This window comes from Centruroides sculpturatus, unplaced genomic scaffold (assembly GCF_000671375.1).
Source record: "Centruroides sculpturatus isolate CEXI.00-Female unplaced genomic scaffold, Cexi_2.0 scaffold203, whole genome shotgun sequence".
In the NCBI taxonomy this organism is placed as follows: Eukaryota; Metazoa; Arthropoda; class Arachnida; order Scorpiones; family Buthidae; genus Centruroides; species Centruroides sculpturatus.
Window position 1 is genome coordinate 390079 of NW_019384324.1, and position 26962 is coordinate 417040.

At 34.9% G+C, this 26962-nt stretch overlaps 2 protein-coding genes across 2 annotated transcripts in view; both read right to left on the reverse strand.

Moving 5' to 3' along the window:
- Positions 1-3030: 3030 nt before the first annotated feature.
- Positions 3031-11228, reverse strand: LOC111626384 (UPF0329 protein ECU05_1680/ECU11_0050-like). Its single transcript, XM_023369743.1, has 2 exons — positions 11204-11228; positions 3031-3395 (listed from the first exon to the last, which is right to left on the reverse strand). Exons 1-2 carry the CDS (start codon positions 11226-11228, stop codon positions 3031-3033), a joined length of 390 nt encoding a protein of 129 aa, XP_023225511.1.
- Positions 11229-11334: 106 nt separating this feature from the next.
- The window catches only part of LOC111626393 (protamine-like), a 31442-nt gene continuing 15814 nt past the window's right edge, over positions 11335-26962 (reverse strand). The window contains exon 2 of the mRNA XM_023369756.1: positions 11335-11699. Coding sequence (XP_023225524.1) covers positions 11335-11699 — 365 coding nt within the window. The remainder of the gene's footprint in view (positions 11700-26962) is intronic.

Below are 26962 nucleotides of genomic sequence, written 5' to 3' on the forward strand. Positions count from 1 at the left end.
ACAACTCGTTTAACGTACTTCTATAATTAAATTACGCAATAATTATAATTCTAATTATAATAATAATACTTATAGACCTCCATTTTTAGTACTAGAGTGTATATATAGGCCTATATATATGTCTCCCCCTCCCATTTATTTATATCTAGAATACAAACAAAGGAAAACGTCAAGAAATTCTTTCAAACTGGACTTCAGCAGAAAAATAATGTCACGGACATAGCCGAGTTAATTATAAACCATTAACCCAAATTTCCAAAGCTCACTTTCTCTGTTTTTTTATTATTTCGAAGATAAACAGCTAAAGAATTTTACTTAATTTTGTTCCAAACACAGAAATTACACGAGAAGAGGGTCTACGTTGTTTATGTATCATCGTGTATAACATAGCCAACACTACTTTTCCACGCTGTTAAATTGGCTGAAGAAAGGGGAAGAACGATACGTAAGGGAAATAAAAACTCAATTTTTATTTATTTCTTTTGAATTTCTCTCTCTGTATAATAATAACCTTATAGTATGTAGTGTTTAGCACCTATTTTTCATACACATCTCGTTTCTTTTGGTAGAGGATAATGGTGCTGAACTTACTTCGCTCTTCTTATTTGAGAGAGAAAAGTAAGTGTGCAGCGAGAGTGTGGTAAAATAGGGGCTAAGTCACTTCTCTCTTCTTTTTTGAGGGAGGAAAATAAGAAATGTGACGTGAATGTGTGGTAAAATAGGGGCTAAGTCACTTCTCTCTTTTTCTGAGGGAGGAAAATAAGGAGTGTGGAGCGAGTGTGTGGTAAAATAGGGGCTAAAGTCACTCCTATCTTTTTCTGAGGGAGGAAAATAAGGAGTTTGGAGCGAGTGTATAGTAAAATAGGGGCTAAAGTCACTCCTATTTTTTTCTGAAAGAGGAAAATAAGGAGTGTGGAGCGAGTGTGTGGTAAAATAGGGGCTAAAGTCATTTCTCTTTTTTTTAGGGAAGAAAATAAGAAGTGTGACGTGAATGTGTGGTAAAATAGGGGCTACAGTCACTCTTCTCTTTTTTTGAAGAGAAGAACGAGGAATGTGCAGAAAATAGGGGCTAAACTCATTCTTCATTGTCTTACTTTTTAGGGAAACGAGAACGAGGAGTATGGAAAATATGAATAAAACACTAAATTATGAAGTTGTCGTTAGAAAGAGAGAGATCGAGAGAAATATCAAAGAAATAAACAAAAATTGAATTTTTAATTTGTTCCTACAAGGAGCCTTATAATATATAGCGTTATTCTGTTTACCTTCTTCCAAATAATCTAGAAAATTTCGTAGAAAATCTTAGGTTATTGTTCTGATTTTGTTTTATGGAACTCGCGATAACTCTACGAGATACAAGCTATAAATCTAGTTCTTCTTTTTTTTTTTTAATGTATGCTTTTCTTCATTTTGATCACATGCAACAAACTCGTTCAGTCGTAAAATTATTAAAATATGTTAGAAGGACGATGTTCGCTGCGTGTCCTCGAGGCAATTCCTAAAATTCTACAAAGCCAGGTAATTAATTGGATAACGGGACGACCTCGCGATTTCAGTACCCCTTTTGACAAGATACTATAGCACTTTGTGATGAGTAAAAGATGAATGGAATATATACTCGGGAAGAAGTTATTTTTGATCTTTATTCTAAAAGATATCCTCTTATCTCGTCTCTTCATATTCTTGTTTATTCAGAGTTTGCATCTTTATCTCTCGACTCCTTACGCGGAGGATCCTTATATTCCTTTTAATAATAAAGATCCAAGTTGCCTTCATGACTCTAACTAAAGGCTCGTTTATTTCATAGCCTTACATATCAATTACTTCCTATTAAATCTTAAATATTCCATCATTTATTAAACTAAAGCTGTGTTTACGTATCCACCTAGTTAAGTAATGTTAAACTCTTAAAAAGTTTCTATAAAGAACGTTTTTTTTGGTAGGAAACTAATTTTACAAAGCCAGCAACGAGTTATGTAACTTTCCAGGCGAAAAAAAAAACGTTAAAAATGTGCGTGGCTCCATCTGTTATGAGGTTTTACTAACAACTCATTTTTATATTACAAAGAGACAATTTTTCAGAGAAAAAGAAATTTTACATGAAATTACTAGCAAAAGATTAAAGCAACTAATTTAGTTGAATTACGATAAAAAATCTCTATTTAAAAACAGATGGAGCCACGCACGTTAAAATGTGCGTAACTCCATCTGTTACGGGATTTTACTAACAAGTCATTTTCATATTACTAATTGTTATAANATTAACTGTTATAAAATAATAGAAATTTTAAATGATAAAACGAGTGAAATCTTTCATTAACTTCGATCCCACTGGAGATATTAAGGATGATCCTCTTTCTATCTTTTCATTCCTTTGACCTTTAACCACCAAAATTTAACAGCGTCAACCACCTTCATAGGCAAACCTTCTCGCAAAATTTCAGAAAATTTCGACAAAAGGAACCAGAGTTATTAAGCTTCAAATTGGTGAACAAAATTATGCCTTTCTCAACCGTTTAAAGGTTTCCCAAGTCTAAAAATCTTGGGGGGGGGGTGATTTTTTGACCGATTTTTATACATTCCCTCTGTTATATATAAGTAAAAATGCTTATTTTCATTAAAATATTTTGGTAAAATGGGTAAATTTTCAAAGATGAAAGCCAAGAAACTCATAATTTATATATTTCAACCCCCCCACATTATAAAAATCTCAACACTATAATAGCAAAGTTTCCATTATCAACTCTCTCACCCCGTTTAATCACTCTAAACATTTTCCTTCCTGTCTTATTTTCTTCATGCTTCCACATTTCCAATATTGTGAATCACAATGAATTAACTTCTCTCGTGGTAATCCGTGTCTACCACTTTGCTTACTTAAGTCCCATTAAACACTCACCTTCCACATTATTTTGACTTTCCATAGTCTTTCTACACTTCTAATAACTCTCCAGCATAATATGATTCATGTCTACTTAACATGGCCCAAAGATCAGTTAACTGAGTGTTGCGATAAATCACAAAATGAATTTACGTATTGAAAAAAAATATTCCCCTGCTTCCTCTTCTTCCGATCCTCCTCCTCTTCCTTCTCCTTCTTAAGATTAAAAAGGAGAAGGAAAAGAAGGAGGATCTTTTTTCCTCCTGTTCCTTCTGCTCTTCTCCTCTTCCTTCTGCTTCCCTCCTCTTCCTTCTTCTTAAACTTCTTCTCCTCCTGTTCCTTCTGCTTCCTCTCTTCCTTCTTTTTAAACTTCTTCTTCTTCTCATGTTCCTTCTGCTTCTCTCCTCTTTCTTCTTCTTAAACTTCTTCTTCTTCTCCTCCTGTTCCTTATGCTTCCATCTTGTTCCTTCTTCTTTTTCATCCTGTTCCTTTCGCTTCCCTCCTCTTCTTCCTTCTTTTCCAGATAAAAGAAATAGCAAATAAAAATTTTAACTTAGTAGTAGTTTATTGTTTACAGTGGTTAACTGATTTTTGGAATAACTTGTGTAAATATCTGCTTTACAGCTTATTCTTTCGATTCCTCTTCCGCATCACTTGGATATTTTTATTACGTGCCTCTTGAGGGAGACTTACACGCAGCTTTCCTATAGATGCACCATAGCTACACTCCTGTATTTTCCTTTTTTTTTATCATTATTTTGTAATTTTTGAGCCTTTTCAAGGAGGTTGATGTTGCTCCGAACCTTCTTCAGCTATTTACAAAATAGTTCCCACAAGAATATATATATACAAGAAAAATATTTTACAACAGCATTGTTTGTGGTAAATTTTACAAGAATACTTTTTCATAGCAAAGAGCTTTTTTATTCGAGCATTCAACGAGATTTTATTTTATTTTTCCCCTAAAATCCTTATTATAGGGGGAAAATGTATGGCGAGTAGTATGGGGAGAGCTTTTTGTTAGAATGTTTCATTATTTCCTGTTAGGAAACATAAAAGTTGGGGGAAAATCTCCACATCCTCCGCTCGATGGCTCTGTTTACAAGCTATCCCGATGTGAAAATCATAATTGTCTTCACAATTTAAACCATTGTTAAGTGCCCAATAGTGGCCACTAGATGTAGCTGGTTTGCACCTCACCAAAAGGCTGGCCACGTGGAGTTTTCCGGTTTTTTTTTCACGTTCGTAACACTCTAAATATAGGCCAGTTTCATTCAGAAAGTCCTCCCGAAGTATACCCCTCGGCAAATTTCCGTGTTTGCCTTGTGCCAACAAACAAACGAACCCTTCTTTACGTCATTTTAATACTTTAACACACAAAAAAAACAGTATAACTCTTACCCATATTCGAGCAAAAATCACAATCCTTTACATCACTTTCACAGCTTTAACTAATGATACAAAGATTACGAATTTCGTTAGTTTAAGACCATTAAATCGCCATATTAGGGGTCATAACTACACCTCCCCTCTCCCCCAAAAAAACGTGAATTTCGTAGAATTTCTTAGCTCGTTAAGCAAAACAATTGCTCGAAAGACCTTCCCCCTGTCTCTCCACTTGCAGAAAACAAAGGAATTAGGATAAAGAATAAGGAAAATTGCATTGTGAGTACAGCAAGAGTTTGGCTGGGAGTTCAATTATGAAGGTTTATTCCGACTTCACTTTAATCAAATACAGGTACACGAGCAATGCCTTGTTACACCATTACAACATTTAATTTAACATTAATTGGAATTTCTCTCTTCAAAGAAATCAATATGCGCTTAGCGGGCGTGCATTCCGCAAAATGTAAATTATAAACACATTTCGTTTCCATTAAACTAACTCAGTATAGGAGATGTAATTGTCACTATAAACACTCATTTCTGTCACTTTACGTGACAATCATTGTCTCCTAAGGCATTGTTAGTTATAGTTTTGCAAATCGAATTTTACGTGTTATAATATGGCATGTTTAATGTTAATAAATCGACGATTTTCTTTCGCATCGTGCAACCTTTGTAATTGCTCTGTTGCACGTTTTTCTGCGCTGCCCCACACTATATATTTTTTTCTACTTTCGCACTGGTGCAACGTTTGTAATTGCTCTATTGCACGTTTTCTTTTCTTCCCCCGCCATTTTTTTATTCCTATTTTCGCGCGGGGTCAACGAACCAGGATATAAATTCGTTTCTACGTTTCTCTCTCTCCTCCCTCTCTCTCTCTCTGCCATGCTACTTTCATGTATGAATAAATTTGTGCAGAAATAGGTGAGATAGATTTAGCATTGACCTTACATCGTTACGTGTCGGATTATTTGAATAGTTTTTTGATTATACGCGTGCGATGCTTTTAGTCACCCTCTAATCGGTCGTTTTGACGTTATATCAGGGTTTGTAGGTTAGATTTCTGTAGAAGTATCGACAGAAAACGATGCTATCTACCCCGCTACACTTCTATTATTTGGGTGTAGAATGGGTGCTAGAATGTGTTCTGTTAATCAATAATACAGTCTGGACAACTCTTTAACACTAAGTAGGCCTGGACTGTACGTTTCGACAATTCTTCAACGTTTAGAGAACGTTGACATTCAATAATAGCTCAGAATCTATTAAATCGTGAGCATTGGGCTAATTTCGAGCTTACAAATTGCGTATTCTACATTACACATGCTATTGAATAGCCGTTCTGAGCTTTGGCATATCAATTCTTGAATATTTAGCTCACTGTTCAGAGTATTGTTTAGAACTCTAGATCGTTTGCAACGTGTTTATGAGCATTAAACAACACGTAACATTGATTAACACGCTAAGAACGTGTTCAATAGGGTTTAATAGTAGTTTTAATCTTTGTGTTTCATTGATCATGATGCACATCCATTAAAGAAAGACACCGAGAGAAGGAGGAGTCATAGGAGTTAGCATAAGGGATGAAGGTAAATTCAGGATGCTTTTACTTTATGCATTAACCATACTCTCGGAGAAACTTTCTTGATATAGTTTCTTATATCCAAAGAAATTATACGACACGAGATATAATTGAATAAGACGTTAAAGCGCCTAATTGACATTTATGTCATTTCGTTGGGGAAGAATTATAAAAAGGAGCAAGTAAAAAAGTGCTTTCTCTTCGATCAAACTTAGAGATTCTGTCACTTTACTTGCGCGTGCAGTCACTCGAATCTCCATCCTCGGTGTAATAATTCTAATGAGTAATGTCAGAACACCATTATCAAGTGACAAGCATAATTACGAATGAACTAATCTGATAATAGAAAGTGTGGAACTACACTAGCACTTGTTCTTCTAATTACATATTTAGATACTCTTCCCCCCCTCCAGTACAATAACTATTTATCTACATAGGAATTTTTACAGGGAAACAACAACACGGGTCTATCCCACGTGATGTATCACCGTCTTCATGGCTTTTCTCTTTGTGTGTTTAAGAGAGTTCTCGACGTAACATTCTCTTGTAACCGAGAAAATCGTTATATAAAGATAGAAGTGGCAAGGCACGTATGTAAGAAGTCAAGGTTAGGTAACCACTCTCCCGGGTGGCTCGACCCTGTTGATCACGTTTACGAGTGTTTGTTTAAGGACGGACAAGCGTAATTTGTCAATAAGTATCTCTAGTGGAAGATGAGGACCCTTTTTAGTGCTTGTGATAAGACTCAAAATGTCTTTTATCTCTCCGAAATTAATACCCTAGAAAAGGTTTTTTTATTTAAAGCCTTCGCTCCGTAGCTCAGACCTTTTTCTAACACTTCTTGAGATTCCGTTATGCAAGAATTTGATCATCAGACAAGTGGACTGATGTCATCAAGAATCTAAACGTGCAGCGTGGATCAAAAGTCGGTTGACCGTGCTGGAACCCGCTCGAAACAAAACAGAGCGGGAGTTAACCGACTTATGGGCCTCCCGTTATATTATTTAATCTAATCATTTAATAGAATGTAAGGATTTATAACGTGACCTACAAAGAAATGCAACTTGTCTTCTATATGTCCGTCCTGTTAATCAGGTTTTTCGAATATAGGCGAGTGTAGTTTATAAATAATTTTTGTATGTATGGGTGTGTGTTTTAGATCCAGATTGAAGAGTTTTCACCCGATTTACAAAGGATCTTGCTTTAGTCTAGATTCTCGAGCTGTCGAAGAAGCGTTATTGTCAATTGTCTTGGGTCTAGAATTGTCCTTCGAATTCATAGAATCGTTTCTGCTCCTGTAATTTATAAACTTATTCTGCTCCCTGTGCTGCTGCTTTAACAATTCGTGGAATTGTTAAAAGAACAGCAGGAGGAGCAGCGTGTGAAAGTATTGATATATTCTTTCCCAAGTGTTCCTAGTTTAGAGGTGTATTTTAGAGGAATAGAGTGAATCTGCATGTCAAGTGTTCTTAGAGATTTAAAGGTGTAGTGTAGAGGAACAGAGAGGATCTACATGTCAAGTGTTCCTAGAGATTTAAAGGTATAGTGTAGAGGAACAGAGGGGATCCACATGTCAAGTGTTCCTAGAGATTTAAAGGTATAGTGTAGAGGAACAGAGGGGATCCACATGTCAAGTGTTCCTAGANACCTTCTTGCCTATTTACCAGTCAATAGTGAGAACCTTCTTGGCTATTTACCAGTCAATAATAATGAAGAGTCAGAACCTACTTCCTATTTACCAATAGTGAAAATCACAAAATTTTCTACTTATTTATTCATTTTCACGCCATTTAAAATATTCTATATACTCTGTAATACAATAAATAGGCTGAATAAAGAATAAATATTCCATATTTTCTGAAGTATGTGTTTCTCATATACTGATTAATGCATTAGGCAAAGGCTTTCCTTTTCACTAAAACAAATTCTATGAATTATGTATTCCATTAGACTATGAGGGGATTTTTGTGAATAACATCTGCTGTACTAAGTACGAACACGGGAACATTAAATATCTCCTAACTTCTCGAAAGTACACCCCACGTTTGTAGGGATTTCTATGATGAATTTCTATGTAAAAGTACCATAAAATTAACAAAAATAATGGTAAATTTAACCAGAAAACAGCTGCTTAAGTTTACCCTAATGGAGCCTCACTTAACCTTAAAGCTATGTTATAAATATTGCGTAATTATCATGATAAAGGCGCTTATTTATCATATTCACTTTCATCATGGCAATTAATTTTATGGTTAACGTACTTTCTATAAGTAATTTCATCATAAAAGTACTTTACAACTCGTTTAACGTACTTCTATAATTAAATTACGCAATAATTATAATTCTAATTATAATAATAATACTTATAGACCTCCATTTTTAGTACTAGAGTGTATATATAGGCCTATATATATGTCTCCCCCTCCCATTTATTTATATCTAGAATACAAACAAAGGAAAACGTCAAGAAATTCTTTCAAACTGGACTTCAGCAGAAAAATAATGTCACGGACATAGCCGAGTTAATTATAAACCATTAACCCAAATTTCCAAAGCTCACTTTCTCTGTTTTTTTATTATTTCGAAGATAAACAGCTAAAGAATTTTACTTAATTTTGTTCCAAACACAGAAATTACACGAGAAGAGGGTCTACGTTGTTTATGTATCATCGTGTATAACATAGCCAACACTACTTTTCCACGCTGTTAAATTGGCTGAAGAAAGGGGAAGAACGATACGTAAGGGAAATAAAAACTCAATTTTTATTTATTTCTTTTGAATTTCTCTCTCTGTATAATAATAACCTTATAGTATGTAGTGTTTAGCACCTATTTTTCATACACATCTCGTTTCTTTTGGTAGAGGATAATGGTGCTGAACTTACTTCGCTCTTCTTATTTGAGAGAGAAAAGTAAGTGTGCAGCGAGAGTGTGGTAAAATAGGGGCTAAGTCACTTCTCTCTTCTTTTTTGAGGGAGGAAAATAAGAAATGTGACGTGAATGTGTGGTAAAATAGGGGCTAAGTCACTTCTCTCTTTTTCTGAGGGAGGAAAATAAGGAGTGTGGAGCGAGTGTGTGGTAAAATAGGGGCTAAAGTCACTCCTATCTTTTTCTGAGGGAGGAAAATAAAGAGTGTTGAGCGAGTGTGTGGTAAAATAGGGGCTAAAGTCACTCCTATCTTTTTCTGAGGAAGGAAAATAAAGAGTGTGGAGCGAGTGTGTGGTAAAATAGGGGCTAAAGTCACTCCTATCTTTTTCTGAGGGAGGAAAATAAGGAGTGTGGAGCGAGTGTGTGGTAAAATAGGGGCTAAAGTCACTCCTATCTTTTTCTGAGGGAGGAAAATAAAGAGTGTTGAGCGAGTGTGTGGTAAAATAGGGGCTAAAGTCACTCCTATCTTTTTCTGAGGAAGGAAAATAAAGAGTGTGGAGCGAGTGTGTGGTAAAATAGGGGCTAAAGTCACTCCTATCTTTTTCTGAGGGAGGAAAATAAGGAGTTTGGAGCGAGTGTATAGTAAAATAGGGGCTAAAGTCACTCCTATTTTTTTCTGAAAGAGGAAAATAAGGAGTGTGGAGCGAGTGTGTGGTAAAATAGGGGCTAAAGTCATTTCTCTTTTTTTTAGGGAAGAAAATAAGAAGTGTGACGTGAATGTGTGGTAAAATAGGGGCTACAGTCACTCTTCTCTTTTTTTGAAGAGAAGAACGAGGAATGTGCAGAAAATAGGGGCTAAACTCATTCTTCATTGTCTTACTTTTTAGGGAAACGAGAACGAGGAGTATGGAAAATATGAATAAAACACTAAATTATGAAGTTGTCGTTAGAAAGAGAGAGATCGAGAGAAATATCAAAGAAATAAACAAAAATTGAATTTTTAATTTGTTCCTACAAGGAGCCTTATAATATATAGCGTTATTCTGTTTACCTTCTTCCAAATAATCTAGAAAATTTCGTAGAAAATCTTAGGTTATTGTTCTGATTTTGTTTTATGGAACTCGCGATAACTCTACGAGATACAAGCTATAAATCTAGTTCTTCTTTTTTTTTTTTAATGTATGCTTTTCTTCATTTTGATCACATGCAACAAACTCGTTCAGTCGTAAAATTATTAAAATATGTTAGAAGGACGATGTTCGCTGCGTGTCCTCGAGGCAATTCCTAAAATTCTACAAAGCCAGGTAATTAATTGGATAACGGGACGACCTCGCGATTTCAGTACCCCTTTTGACAAGATACTATAGCACTTTGTGATGAGTAAAAGATGAATGGAATATATACTCGGGAAGAAGTTATTTTTGATCTTTATTCTAAAAGATATCCTCTTATCTCGTCTCTTCATATTCTTGTTTATTCAGAGTTTGCATCTTTATCTCTCGACTCCTTACGCGGAGGATCCTTATATTCCTTTTAATAATAAAGATCCAAGTTGCCTTCATGACTCTAACTAAAGGCTCGTTTATTTCATAGCCTTACATATCAATTACTTCCTATTAAATCTTAAATATTCCATCATTTATTAAACTAAAGCTGTGTTTACGTATCCACCTAGTTAAGTAATGTTAAACTCTTAAAAAGTTTCTATAAAGAACGTTTTTTTTGGTAGGAAACTAATTTTACAAAGCCAGCAACGAGTTATGTAACTTTCCAGGCGAAAAAAAAAACGTTAAAAATGTGCGTGGCTCCATCTGTTATGAGGTTTTATTTAAAAAATTATTTATACTATTAACTGTTATAAAATAATAGAAATTTTAAATGATAAAACGAGTGAAATCTTTCATTAACTTCGATCCCACTGGAGATATTAAGGATGATCCTCTTTCTATCTTTTCATTCCTTTGACCTTTAACCACCAAAATTTAACAGCGTCAACCACCTTCATAGGCAAACCTTCTCGCAAAATTTCAGAAAATTTCGACAAAAGGAACCAGAGTTATTAAGCTTCAAATTGGTGAACAAAATTATGCCTTTCTCAACCGTTTAAAGGTTTCCCAAGTCTAAAAATCTTGGGGGGGGGGTGATTTTTTGACCGATTTTTATACATTCCCTCTGTTATATATAAGTAAAAATGCTTATTTTCATTAAAATATTTTGGTAAAATGGGTAAATTTTCAAAGATGAAAGCCAAGAAACTCATAATTTATATATTTCAACCCCCCCACATTATAAAAATCTCAACACTATAATAGCAAAGTTTCCATTATCAACTCTCTCACCCCGTTTAATCACTCTAAACATTTTCCTTCCTGTCTTATTTTCTTCATGCTTCCACATTTCCAATATTGTGAATCACAATGAATTAACTTCTCTCGTGGTAATCCGTGTCTACCACTTTGCTTACTTAAGTCCCATTAAACACTCACCTTCCACATTATTTTGACTTTCCATAGTCTTTCTACACTTCTAATAACTCTCCAGCATAATATGATTCATGTCTACTTAACATGGCCCAAAGATCAGTTAACTGAGTGTTGCGATAAATCACAAAATGAATTTACGTATTGAAAAAAAATATTCCCCTGCTTCCTCTTCTTCCGATCCTCCTCCTCTTCCTTCTCCTTCTTAAGATTAAAAAGGAGAAGGAAAAGAAGGAGGATCTTTTTTCCTCCTGTTCCTTCTGCTCTTCTCCTCTTCCTTCTGCTTCCCTCCTCTTCCTTCTTCTTAAACTTCTTCTCCTCCTGTTCCTTCTGCTTCCTCTCTTCCTTCTTTTTAAACTTCTTCTTCTTCTCATGTTCCTTCTGCTTCTCTCCTCTTTCTTCTTCTTAAACTTCTTCTTCTTCTCCTCCTGTTCCTTATGCTTCCATCTTGTTCCTTCTTCTTTTTCATCCTGTTCCTTTCGCTTCCCTCCTCTTCTTCCTTCTTTTCCAGATAAAAGAAATAGCAAATAAAAATTTTAACTTAGTAGTAGTTTATTGTTTACAGTGGTTAACTGATTTTTGGAATAACTTGTGTAAATATCTGCTTTACAGCTTATTCTTTCGATTCCTCTTCCGCATCACTTGGATATTTTTATTACGTGCCTCTTGAGGGAGACTTACACGCAGCTTTCCTATAGATGCACCATAGCTACACTCCTGTATTTTCCTTTTTTTTTATCATTATTTTGTAATTTTTGAGCCTTTTCAAGGAGGTTGATGTTGCTCCGAACCTTCTTCAGCTATTTACAAAATAGTTCCCACAAGAATATATATATACAAGAAAAATATTTTACAACAGCATTGTTTGTGGTAAATTTTACAAGAATACTTTTTCATAGCAAAGAGCTTTTTTATTCGAGCATTCAACGAGATTTTATTTTATTTTTCCCCTAAAATCCTTATTATAGGGGGAAAATGTATGGCGAGTAGTATGGGGAGAGCTTTTTGTTAGAATGTTTCATTATTTCCTGTTAGGAAACATAAAAGTTGGGGGAAAATCTCCACATCCTCCGCTCGATGGCTCTGTTTACAAGCTATCCCGATGTGAAAATCATAATTGTCTTCACAATTTAAACCATTGTTAAGTGCCCAATAGTGGCCACTAGATGTAGCTGGTTTGCACCTCACCAAAAGGCTGGCCACGTGGAGTTTTCCGGTTTTTTTTTCACGTTCGTAACACTCTAAATATAGGCCAGTTTCATTCAGAAAGTCCTCCCGAAGTATACCCCTCGGCAAATTTCCGTGTTTGCCTTGTGCCAACAAACAAACGAACCCTTCTTTACGTCATTTTAATACTTTAACACACAAAAAAAACAGTATAACTCTTACCCATATTCGAGCAAAAATCACAATCCTTTACATCACTTTCACAGCTTTAACTAATGATACAAAGATTACGAATTTCGTTAGTTTAAGACCATTAAATCGCCATATTAGGGGTCATAACTACACCTCCCCTCTCCCCCAAAAAAACGTGAATTTCGTAGAATTTCTTAGCTCGTTAAGCAAAACAATTGCTCGAAAGACCTTCCCCCTGTCTCTCCACTTGCAGAAAACAAAGGAATTAGGATAAAGAATAAGGAAAATTGCATTGTGAGTACAGCAAGAGTTTGGCTGGGAGTTCAATTATGAAGGTTTATTCCGACTTCACTTTAATCAAATACAGGTACACGAGCAATGCCTTGTTACACCATTACAACATTTAATTTAACATTAATTGGAATTTCTCTCTTCAAAGAAATCAATATGCGCTTAGCGGGCGTGCATTCCGCAAAATGTAAATTATAAACACATTTCGTTTCCATTAAACTAACTCAGTATAGGAGATGTAATTGTCACTATAAACACTCATTTCTGTCACTTTACGTGACAATCATTGTCTCCTAAGGCATTGTTAGTTATAGTTTTGCAAATCGAATTTTACGTGTTATAATATGGCATGTTTAATGTTAATAAATCGACGATTTTCTTTCGCATCGTGCAACCTTTGTAATTGCTCTGTTGCACGTTTTTCTGCGCTGCCCCACACTATATATTTTTTTCTACTTTCGCACTGGTGCAACGTTTGTAATTGCTCTATTGCACGTTTTCTTTTCTTCCCCCGCCATTTTTTTATTCCTATTTTCGCGCGGGGTCAACGAACCAGGATATAAATTCGTTTCTACGTTTCTCTCTCTCCTCCCTCTCTCTCTCTCTGCCATGCTACTTTCATGTATGAATAAATTTGTGCAGAAATAGGTGAGATAGATTTAGCATTGACCTTACATCGTTACGTGTCGGATTATTTGAATAGTTTTTTGATTATACGCGTGCGATGCTTTTAGTCACCCTCTAATCGGTCGTTTTGACGTTATATCAGGGTTTGTAGGTTAGATTTCTGTAGAAGTATCGACAGAAAACGATGCTATCTACCCCGCTACACTTCTATTATTTGGGTGTAGAATGGGTGCTAGAATGTGTTCTGTTAATCAATAATACAGTCTGGACAACTCTTTAACACTAAGTAGGCCTGGACTGTACGTTTCGACAATTCTTCAACGTTTAGAGAACGTTGACATTCAATAATAGCTCAGAATCTATTAAATCGTGAGCATTGGGCTAATTTCGAGCTTACAAATTGCGTATTCTACATTACACATGCTATTGAATAGCCGTTCTGAGCTTTGGCATATCAATTCTTGAATATTTAGCTCACTGTTCAGAGTATTGTTTAGAACTCTAGATCGTTTGCAACGTGTTTATGAGCATTAAACAACACGTAACATTGATTAACACGCTAAGAACGTGTTCAATAGGGTTTAATAGTAGTTTTAATCTTTGTGTTTCATTGATCATGATGCACATCCATTAAAGAAAGACACCGAGAGAAGGAGGAGTCATAGGAGTTAGCATAAGGGATGAAGGTAAATTCAGGATGCTTTTACTTTATGCATTAACCATACTCTCGGAGAAACTTTCTTGATATAGTTTCTTATATCCAAAGAAATTATACGACACGAGATATAATTGAATAAGACGTTAAAGCGCCTAATTGACATTTATGTCATTTCGTTGGGGAAGAATTATAAAAAGGAGCAAGTAAAAAAGTGCTTTCTCTTCGATCAAACTTAGAGATTCTGTCACTTTACTTGCGCGTGCAGTCACTCGAATCTCCATCCTCGGTGTAATAATTCTAATGAGTAATGTCAGAACACCATTATCAAGTGACAAGCATAATTACGAATGAACTAATCTGATAATAGAAAGTGTGGAACTACACTAGCACTTGTTCTTCTAATTACATATTTAGATACTCTTCCCCCCCTCCAGTACAATAACTATTTATCTACATAGGAATTTTTACAGGGAAACAACAACACGGGTCTATCCCACGTGATGTATCACCGTCTTCATGGCTTTTCTCTTTGTGTGTTTAAGAGAGTTCTCGACGTAACATTCTCTTGTAACCGAGAAAATCGTTATATAAAGATAGAAGTGGCAAGGCACGTATGTAAGAAGTCAAGGTTAGGTAACCACTCTCCCGGGTGGCTCGACCCTGTTGATCACGTTTACGAGTGTTTGTTTAAGGACGGACAAGCGTAATTTGTCAATAAGTATCTCTAGTGGAAGATGAGGACCCTTTTTAGTGCTTGTGATAAGACTCAAAATGTCTTTTATCTCTCCGAAATTAATACCCTAGAAAAGGTTTTTTTATTTAAAGCCTTCGCTCCGTAGCTCAGACCTTTTTCTAACACTTCTTGAGATTCCGTTATGCAAGAATTTGATCATCAGACAAGTGGACTGATGTCATCAAGAATCTAAACGTGCAGCGTGGATCAAAAGTCGGTTGACCGTGCTGGAACCCGCTCGAAACAAAACAGAGCGGGAGTTAACCGACTTATGGGCCTCCCGTTATATTATTTAATCTAATCATTTAATAGAATGTAAGGATTTATAACGTGACCTACAAAGAAATGCAACTTGTCTTCTATATGTCCGTCCTGTTAATCAGGTTTTTCGAATATAGGCGAGTGTAGTTTATAAATAATTTTTGTATGTATGGGTGTGTGTTTTAGATCCAGATTGAAGAGTTTTCACCCGATTTACAAAGGATCTTGCTTTAGTCTAGATTCTCGAGCTGTCGAAGAAGCGTTATTGTCAATTGTCTTGGGTCTAGAATTGTCCTTCGAATTCATAGAATCGTTTCTGCTCCTGTAATTTATAAACTTATTCTGCTCCCTGTGCTGCTGCTTTAACAATTCGTGGAATTGTTAAAAGAACAGCAGGAGGAGCAGCGTGTGAAAGTATTGATATATTCTTTCCCAAGTGTTCCTAGTTTAGAGGTGTATTTTAGAGGAATAGAGTGAATCTGCATGTCAAGTGTTCTTAGAGATTTAAAGGTGTAGTGTAGAGGAACAGAGAGGATCTACATGTCAAGTGTTCCTAGAGATTTAAAGGTATAGTGTAGAGGAACAGAGGGGATCTACATGTAAAGTGTTCCTAGAGATTTAAAGGTATTTTCAGAAATAAAGATCTTTGTGTGAAATGTTCCTAGAAATTTGAGATGTTTCCAGGTTCCTGCGGAATTTAGAGAATTAAAGAATAAACATAAACGTGGAACAATATATTACTAATATAAATTTGACACCTAATTTAATTAAAACAAATAAATAAAAACATCAAAATCTCGTAAAATAAAACAAGAATTTAGAAAAACAGATTACAAATTTTATGTAGGGAGACAAAAAAAAAATAAAAAGCAATTTCTCTCCGATACAATGGGGACAATAGAATGATTCCGACCACATTTACAGCAGTGATTGATCCTTGACTAAACAAAAGACACCAGCTCCACACACAGAAAATCTCCCCCTCACTTTATTCATTTTGGGCGGAGTTACCCACCTCTTACAAAGTTACCATTCCACGTGGACTTTAACAGTCCATTCTGAGCATTAACAGTTGAAAATAATTTTATTCTTTGTATTGTTCTCGTCCAGCAAGTACAGCAAACGGAGAGAAAGGAGTGACGAGAGACGAGAGGGAGGCAGGTAAAAAAAAATCAGAAATGAAATTAGGCCAAGGATCAAAATTATTTCTTGATACTTACCAAGCTAAGATACGATCTTAACCTTATTAAATGTATCATTATTATTGATATTTTAACTAGTTTTACTGCATATTTACGTAAAAATATATGCCCTCTATCGCTTGGAATTTGTCACTTGGAGTTGAGAAACGAGAGATTCAATCTAAGTTGACACGTGGCCATCCGGACAATAGTAATCATTTTAAAACATGTTGTAAACACATTCCAATGTTAGCGAGATGTTCTTTTTTCTATTTTTTTCAAAGTTTTCTTCCTCCCTCGACGTGTGGAAGCACACTTTGAACAATGGTTTTTTTATTTTTTTAAGAATTAAACTGAACTACTCATTACTTAACTCATTCGTCAAAAGTTTCGACTTAAAAATAACAGATTGCGTTATTTTATATTTAATTTTAAGCATTTTAAAGTTATTATGGGTTGAATTTTACACCCCAAATGATGAATGAAGCATTCCCTCCCCCCTTTTTTTCTAATTTTAGAAATTACTCCCTAACGTGGAGGCTCCTGTATAAATGAAGCTTTCTTTCTTTTTTTTTTTTTCAATCGACTATTGTTACGTTACTTTTTTTATCCGGTGGCTCCCTCTAGGGTCGTCTACACGGAGCCCCGGGCACGGTGAAAAATTGGGGGCCCGCAGTGGCCCCTATAGATTAATCTTTGAAGGTGATTTTCATTAATAAGGTAAGCATTCTACGTACTTAATTTGTTCAAAATTACTTGCCAGTGGCGTGGGGCCCCACCTGCTTCCAGGCCCTATCAAAAATGTCGACGGGCCTTTCCGTAAAAGTGAAATTTTCGATTTACTTTTCATACTGTTATGTTGTTATCACCGGGTCTCCCCATAGAAATCGCCTTCCATTTATTATTCCTTATTGTTGTGTTACATTCTTTTAGGGAGGTGTAACAAGAGGTGTTTTCAATCACGTGACAAGCTACTGTATGTTATGGAAGCTCTCCATCACATAGAAGTTATCAATTTACAATTTTCACTACGCTACGTGAGTACGCTTCACTATAATAGTGATAAAAAAAACTAATAATTCTAGTTCAGTTGAGTATAAAGGTGAAAGACCGACACAAACACCTCTTCCTCCCTCCTCTCCTTCCCCCTCTTTTTTTTTTAATTTGCTACATTCTAGTAATCACTAAATGTATAGGGCCTACCGGGTTTTGAAGAAGTAACAACGACCCCGAAAGTCCTTTAATCTGGATAATGTATATTAGTAACTCTTGTTTGTCCTACTTTAAAGGTTTTTCTCCTTTTAAACCTGTTTAGTAAATGATCTACTTACATTTTCAGTTTGTTCCAGCCATCTTTTATGGATAAAGGTAATTAACTACACGAGTTTAGGATAAATCTATTATATAAAATGCAAATAGGTCCTGCCCAAAAATGAGAAATTTTATTAGGAAATTCTCCACGTAAAAAGTTTGAGGAAAATTTTTTTCGTTTTCGTAAGTGGGGAAATTTCCTTATATGTAGGGAAATTTCCGTTTAATGTGGGGAAAATTCCGTTTTAAGTTGGGGAAAATAGTGATTAAAGTGGGGAAATTTCCGTTTGAAGTAGGGAAATTTCCGGTTTAACGAAATTTTTTTTTTAATTTATAGAATATTGTTAAAAGTTTTATTCCTGTAGTGTGTCGCGTGTGTCTGTGTGACTGGTGTACTGCGAGTAATTTAACCTTCTGAAAATTCCGATTTAGGTCTGTCCAGTAAATTGCACATTAACTTCCTGAATTTCGTCCTTCGAAAAATCTTATTTTGTTCCTATGAATATGTATTTTACCCTCGGGTATAGTGAAACCTCGTTATAACGAAGTTCAAGGGCTTCTTCGCGTGAAAGCAAGGTCATTGTTGCAAAAAAAAGATCTTAATTTCAGATAAAATATGCCAGGGAATACGTTTGCATGCAATATATTTAACGTCTGCATAAACATGAGATTGCATTAATGCAAGGTTGTTCGTGTGGGGCAATTTATGCTGGTTTATTTAGGTGCAAAAGTACTACAAAGGTCAAAAAGTACGCATATTTTGGGTAACAAAATCATTCTAACATACATAAAAAAGCCAAACAAGACGGCATTGCACACAGATTACGAATCAAACCAGACCCCGTTGTAACGGGATTCCTAACGAATAACTCAAATTCTCAAACGTTACACAGTATTCTATTAAGCACACACCTTATACATCTCGACCTTGATGCGAAATTTTTACCATTTTAAACCCACACTCCGTGTGGCACACAATTCGCCCCCCCTCCAGCAGACTTTATGCATGCTGAATTATTACCGCGCGGTCACGTGATACGCGCTGCCAATGCCCATTTTATAAGAAGCAAAAGGGGGGAGATGTTATCGTAACCATGAAATGTTGGGTGTGGTAATTAACAGATGGAAACGATTGCGAGCTTTCCTAACAAAGTAAAGATGATCCCTGGTAGAGATTAGCAGAAAATGTACAAAATGCTACGATTGTAAGTGATAAGAGTCGAACAACAACTTTGTAATAAATGTTGATGACGTCTTTCTAATCACAGTTACGTGGCAGACGTCACGATTGTCACGAATCATAGCGTAATCACCGGTTAATGTGGGACACTTTAATATATCACTAATGCTTAGGATCGCCTATGTTTAATTTATAATGATAAATCGTCGATAGTCGTAACTAGTGTAGTTCGATAGAACACCAAATTTCGTGTTAGGATCGTTCAATTACTCGTGTAACCGCACACCCGACTTTGTTAATTTCTGCTGAAAAAAATATATATAATAAAATAACCCTCAAACAGCACGATTTTGCATTTAGGAGCGATCGACGATAATAAAAATGAGTAAAAAGGTTGCGGTAGTTAACTTTTTATGGGAAAAATGAAAAGTGTCCGAAATTAGCATAGAATTTATATTTTTAAAAAATTCAGTAACGTAGACATATCGGGTACCTCCGCCATCTTGAATGGCCAAGCGACGCGCGCCGCGACCGGCGCGTCCTAAAAAAACGCAGTTAAACTTCCTTAATAACCTAAGAAAACACCCCCCTAAAACTAATTACAACTAGGGGGTAGGGAAGGAAAAAAGACGTGGCGGCGACGTCGTGACGTTAAGAAAAGTCGAATCGGCAGCTCTAAGAGTGTATATAAAGGCAAGAAAAATCCTTCCACCCCGATTTAATTTAGAACAGTAAGTCGTCCTATATAAACACTGTAAAAGATTTAAATTATTGTATTTGTATTGTTTGGTTTCCAGGGTAACATTTGGGAAATTATTGCTTTATTACTGAAACTCTATTACTGACAAAAGTAAATATTAAGCTATTCGCTGCATTTTGATGAGATGCAGCAGTAACGAGAACAGATGGTCCATGAATGCCAGATTACTCTGTAAATTATATCTTGTAAATGACAGGTGAATCGCAGACAGATGTGTTCAGCCATATTGAAACAGACATTGTTAATAATAGAATAATTTCTTTGCTAATTAATTAATTTTTTTTATCGTGCTTACCTTTTACTTACGTACAGATATTGTTATTTTGTTTAGATTTTTCACCTCTTCTTTGTTTTTTTAAGCAAGCTACACTTATGTATATTGAACCCAGAATGAATACGCTATGTACTTAATTACAATACAGTAAGTTACACTTAAGTACACTGCTACACTTACACATAATAATCTACACTTAAATATACTAAGCTACACTTACGTAGTGTAAGATATTCGTAAATAGAATAAGTTACACCCTGACTACGCTTCGTTAGCGTAAGACACGCTTAGAAAGATTAAATTACACTTAAATAAAGTTTACTACACTTATATATAATACATTCTTATTGTATTCAAGAGTAGAAGATTTTATTTTATCCTATTTAAGTGTAATGTAAACTTAAACGGGATAAACTACACACACTTAAATAGAATAAAACACAAATAAACAACTAACAATTTACAGTTTTTCAAGATAATTTAAACTTCTAGAAAACCGTTATTAATAATGACGTTTGCTCTATTTAAAATTCTAGAAAAAATCGACAGAGAAATTACATTGTTTTCAATAGAAGAAGCGCGTGTGTAACTGATTAGGATTTTGTAGAGAAAATCAGACGAGAATTATATTCCGTTTGTGTATTCCATTGTTGTGTAACTGATAAATTCTAGAGAATGAATTGAAATCGATCCATTTCTCTATTCTGCTTTGTGTAACTGATTAATTCTGGAGTAGTGGATTGAGAATTAATCCATTTCCTTTATTCTCTTTCGTGTAACTGATTAATTCTAGAGAAAAAAAAATAATAATAATACTTTTCTGGATTACGCTTTGTGCAACTGATTATTTTCTCGTGAAACGGATTTAAAAAACAATTATTCTAGAATTTTAATTTCGGTAACTGATTATAATTCCGCCAAAATGAATAGAAAATGATCGAATTTTTAATTGTTTTTGCTACGTGAAAGTAATTAATTCTTATAAATTATTTATTTTACTGCTTCTTTTACTTTATTCTTGAGAATAAATTGGCATTAATTTATTAATTCTAAAAGAGTATTAATGATAATTAATCCAAGTCTACGTCTATAGAAAAGGATTATGAATTTCACAATTTCTCTTCGGTTTTCTGGAAAATTTAATTCCTTTTATCATTATTTATCAAGTTAAAATTTATTTCATCCTATTAATTGTTTACTTTGTCTTATAAATTTATATAAATCTGTAAGTTTTCTGAGCGTTAAATACTTGAGGATTATATATATAATTTTATAGCTTCTCTTCGGTGTTTTAGAATGGTTTGTTGTAGTGTTTCGCATCTTTCGACCCTCATTTATCAATTTAAAACAATTTCTATCGTGTTAATTACTTCTTTAACATATAAAATTACATAATTTGCTATATTTTTACTATATTACTTTGCTTTCCAGGGCCTTCATTTATTAAGCCACGGTATATATATATATTTTTAAATGATGTTTCAGTGTAATTTACACATTAAAAGTTACACTTCGTTTACACTATAAAATGATTTATTGATAAAATAAAACCATTTAAATGTCTAGAAGTAGTTACAAAATATTTAGAGACGTTTTTAATTTATTAATAAGAGACTTAAAGGAATTGATCTTCAATTCTTTTATGTTTTATCAGTGATAGATCCTGTATGAAGGATAATAATTTTCAATTAAACTAATGGAACTTTAAGTGGATATGAAAGAAAAACCGTGCAGCAGGTTTTCAATTTATAACAGAAAGCGGAGAGTGGGCATATACTTTTTTTTAATTCTACAATATAGTTAAACCCTCCCCCCTCCTATAGATTTATCCTGGAGGAATGGGGGGGGGGGAAATGAAGGAAATTCAGGTTTAAAAATATTAAGTTGAAGAAGACAAATTTCACATTTGGAAAGAAAAGAACTCCGTCAAAATTTCGAAACAGAATGATATCTGAGTTGTCAAAATGTCAATCGACAGCACTTAGAACGATAGAAATTCTTCACATTCATCATTCAAGAAAAAAAATATATATTTTTATGTTGGGAGGAAAAGAATAAATTTTAAAATAACCCGAATTTCATAAAAATTCTCTCTTCTATTTACTTTCTTTTTCCTGTTCATTTCCAACTATTTTATTTTGTTTCCTGGAGGTGAGAAAACAATTAAAAACGTATACAAGTTTCGAGGAGGAGGAGGATTTGGATGATGGTGAGATGATGATTCTGGAGTAATTAGGATGATAAATCTGAAAAAAATGTGGATGATTAATTAGAGAAATGTGCTCGATAATTTAATCAAGCTGGGAGATACATGGGAATTAAGAGGAAAATAAAGAAAAATATATGTGAAAAACATTGATTGCTCGAGGAAATCTTCAATGTAATTTAAGTAAAGATGCTCCAGAAACCCGAAAGAATCATGCTTTATAAAGTTTGATAATCAAGAGATGATTACAAGTCAAAGTGTATTAGATAAATCAGAGAGGATGTTCATTTGAATCAAGACAAGAATCAATAAATATGGAGATTCGAGTTTAGAAGGTTGATAAATCGGGAAAATGAATGGCGTGAGTCGAAGTCAAACGTCTGACTTCACGTTTGATTCACTTTATTGATTCATACGAGAGTTTTAAGAAGCGAGAGGATAAGCACATGAGTCGAAATAACTTAATAGATTAAGGAGTATTTCGAGTAGGAATCAGTAAGGGAAGATGACTGATGAATCAAGAAGCAAAATGCATATGAATCATTGAGAAAAGGGAGTTGAGTATACGAATCGAGGAAAGGCACGCGATAAATCAGAGAAGAGATGCGTATAAATCGCGAAAAAATGCTAAATAAATCGTGGAGAACGTACACGGGGTGGCCCAAAAGTCAGTTAACAGCTGTAAAGATTTAAATTTTGTGCCTCTATTGCGTTTTAAAAGCTCGCTGGGCACGGTTAACCGAAATTGGCTCCTATTTAGGCGTTAAGAACACGGAAAAATTCACGTGACCATCCAGTTGACGAGGTGCGAACCCACGACCACAGCGTTCGGTGATTAAAACAATCCGAATGATTAAAACGTCTTCTAATTTCGTCTAAAGGCAGCCTACACTTCACAAAACGCCACGTTCTCTATAACAGGTGCAAAAATTGAGAGACGTGGCATTCTTCTTCTCCTTCTTCTCCTCCTCTTCATCCTCTTTTTTCCATTCTCTATGAATCACAACAATAGTTTATTTAAAGCGAAATTTGAATTTTGGCGTATCGATCGATTAATAATTCACGAGCAAATGGGGAGGGAGAGAGAGAGAGAAAGAGAATTTGCTTTATATATACATATATATATGTATGTATGTATATATTTAGTCATTCATTGTAGTTTAAATCCCTTGAGATAATTGGTGCACAATTCAAATATATGTGATGCACAAGCTAATTTGGAGAGGAAGCATTAAAAGAGATTGCTTAATCCATTATTTAGCGATTAAAATAACCTTTTCCCATTCGCAGGGTTGACAGGATGAAGAATGTTTATTCTCCTCGTGGCCTGAGTATAAACAAGAGTTATTCTCTTACAAAATATTAATAATATTTTCCTCGCAGCCAAATAAATGATTGGCTGTCTTTAAATAACGTTTTCCCCTTCTAATAAAATGACGTCACGTCCGTAGGCCCCCCCTGCCAGACGGCGTTTAGGTAGGTAGACGGAGGGGGGGATTGTTGTTTCGCTTTTGTTTAAGTGAAAATTTCTCGGAATTATCGGAAAGTGTGTGCGTTAACGCGATTAAAGTAATAAAGTATTAGCGTAATCTTTCTTCTTCCCCCCTTTATAACGACGGTAAACGTTGTTGCGAGGTGGGAAACGTTGTAAACGGATAAGTACTGTGTTTATAGGTTTCTAGCGGAGTTCAGACACTCGTACAGGCTGGCAGTTAATTGAATATTTAGCGTAACTCTTGATGTAAATACGTGTTACGTCTTAGCGAAGTTCAGACATACTTACAGGCTTTCGATGTACGGGTAGAAGTGCCGTTTTTGGATCCAGAAAGGAGTATCTCTTGCAAACATACAGGCTTAAAATTAATACTTAGAAGCGGCAAAATAGCGTATTTTAAGTCCAAATAACTTAGTAATAATTCAGAGATAAGAAAATTTCTTCAAACTTTCATTTATTTTAACAGCGTTTAGACATACAGACGTACAATTCACTGTAGAAACCGACATTGTAGCATTATCCGGTCAGAAACCGAGTTATTATTTAGCACAGCTGTCAAGATAAGGATATTTCTTCACACGTACCGCGTTTTTAGCAACGTACAGACAAACACACAGCCCGGTAATTAATTTTATCGGCTGTAAAGTGGCATGCGTTTAGACCCGGGGACGAATAAGAATTTATTAAACGTATTTTTTATTAATATATTAAATTTTAAATGTAAATAATATGCGAAATTCTTATTTAATTTCGTTTTCTTTTTCACGTGTAAGAGTCCATGGAAATAAATTACACAGGGGGAGAAAAAAAAATGGAGGAGGAGGAGGAGTTTGAAGTGGGGGCAATGGCAACGGAGTGGAGCGAGTTACGCATTAAAAAACAAAAATAAAAAAATAAAAATAGAAATTTTTAATATTAAATTTCGGTAATATTACAAAATTTATCTTTTAATACATTATTTTCATATATTTACCGAGAGAAAAATATTGCCCAGGTAGGGAGAGAATATTTATTCATTTTTCATTTTAATGGATTGCCATACGAGTGGGCCTTTACGCCACTTAAATAATGGAATAGAATATTTTTATTTAATTTATTTTATAAAATAAACTTATGCGCTACCCCGCAGACTAGTTTCTTTCTGCCTCCTTCCGATTAATTAGCAAATTTCTACTAATGACCTTGACGCGTCGCGTCGCGCCGCTTCAAGGTCATCGGAGGTAAACTTGGCCTGTATGTCTGTCTTTTAAAGAGTAGTTTATATATATCCGTTTCGAGCTGTAGGTATAAGACTTGGCTTCTTAGCCGCCACCGCAACACACAAACCGCAAGCGCCAAATATCGAGCGGGAGGGAGCACGCGAGTGTTTTTTTCTCCCTCTCTTTCCTCCTTTTATATATATACACTTCTTTTTTTTTATCAATAAAAAACCTTTTATTTCATTAAAAACACAAACGGGACGAATTTAAAATCTTTTGCATACAAAATCACTTCTTACCAATCATACATAACCCATCAGAGCACACATATACACACAGAGGAAGGGGGTTTAAGAGGTTGGAAGAAAATATAAAAAAAATAATAATAATAAAAAAATAAAAAAAAAGGACGGGGAGGGAAAAAGAGAGGGAAAAAAGGGAAAAAAACCGTGCACTTTCCATCTGGCATTGTCGCGTGATATTCTTCTTTTCTTAACTTAATAGGGAACACAACGGTCCCAGAAACATTTTCCATCCATCGTGAAAGGCACTCAAGGAGATTGACATACGGTATATCTTCCAGCTTTTATGCAGAGTTGATAGGATGTCATGTTCTTGGCAGTTAGAACTTTCCATTCGATCGTTGCCATAGTAACAAATGTTAGGAGATGACTGTTATTTCAATGCTTGTTAGCATTACAACGGCGAAATAAAACATGGAATTGCTGCACTCCAAAATGCATTACGAAACTGCACAACTCTTTATCGAGATGAGCGAAATCTTCTTTTGGATACACCGAGTGGATGAAAATCCTCTTTAATGTGCTTTGTATGGCACTTTTTTTTATTTTATTTCACCCCCATCTGGAAGTATTTTTGATTTGTTTCCTTACGTTTCTATCCCCCCTCTTCCTTTTCTCTTTAGGCGCGAGCGTGTGTTCTTTATTTCTCCTTTCGTTTTGCCACTCCGTACTGTGGACTCAGCCTTTACGATTGTCCGTATCACCTGTAGAAAGTAGCGTAACGGTTTAAACAGGTGAGGAAAAAAACGTAACAGTTACTTAATTTTCTGGAAAAAGAACGTGCTGAAATCCGAGTGTAGCCGCAACGTTCTATGCAAGATCTGATCACTAGACCATAAATATCGAATTTCTACAAGATAAAGACCAAAAAGAAAACGGTAAATCACGTTGTTGCTGGACTTTTCCAGGCAATTTTTATTTGTTTTCGCTCCTAATAATTGCAACCGTTACCTTTAACACTTTAGATTGATTCGGGAGATATTAAGGTTTTGGGGCCATATCTCTCGTACCTACGGTCCGATTTTCGTGAAAATTTCTGGAAAAATTACGGTCTCAACCCCAAACCATCTTGCAAAATTTCAGAAATTTTCGTCAAAGGGCACAGGAGTTATTAAGCTTCAAATTGGATGAAAAAAATCGCTCGCTCCCACCCACACATTAATATCCATAAACACAGGTAAAAAAAATCCCAAACTTTTTTGCATTTTTGGAATTTTTAAAATCTCTTTCACATTTTTGGAATAAAAATCTCTTTCACATTTTTGGACTTAATCAGCCTTAAAAGGCTGATTAAGTCCAAAAATGTGAAAGAGATTTTTACATTTTTGGCCATACTTTTCCTCTGTTATAAAGTAGATTTTAGACTGGAGTAGTTTCAATTATACGCCACTCCTCTCCTATTTAATCTTACCTCAAGCGAATTAAAAAATGCACGAATAAAAAAAATTTAAATTATATTTTATTAAAACAACAGCATTTTCATTTATTTTTCCTCCTTAATAAAAAAAAAGAGAGAGAAAAGTAATCTTGATGGACGTTATCAGTTAAACATCGCCATAACTGTAATCGACGCGACGCGTGACGAGATCGTTTCGCCGTCACGCGACGCCTCTTTGTAATTCGTGCGAGCTACATAAAATAATAATAAATAAATACATAAAAACCCGCATATATCGTTTATGCAAATCTAACTAAGGAGTATATTTAATATATATATATTTTTTTTCCTTAAACGAAAACTGGAGCGTGGTAGAGGACACTAAACAGGTATGTCTCCCCTCAAGGTCATTTAGAGGTCGTAGGACGCGACGGCTTGCGACTTTCCTTTGTAATTCAAATATTCATTCATAAAAGCGGTATTTATCGATGGAATATTTTTATAAAGATATCGTCGCAAGGAAAAAGAATCGAAATAAGACATTCGGATG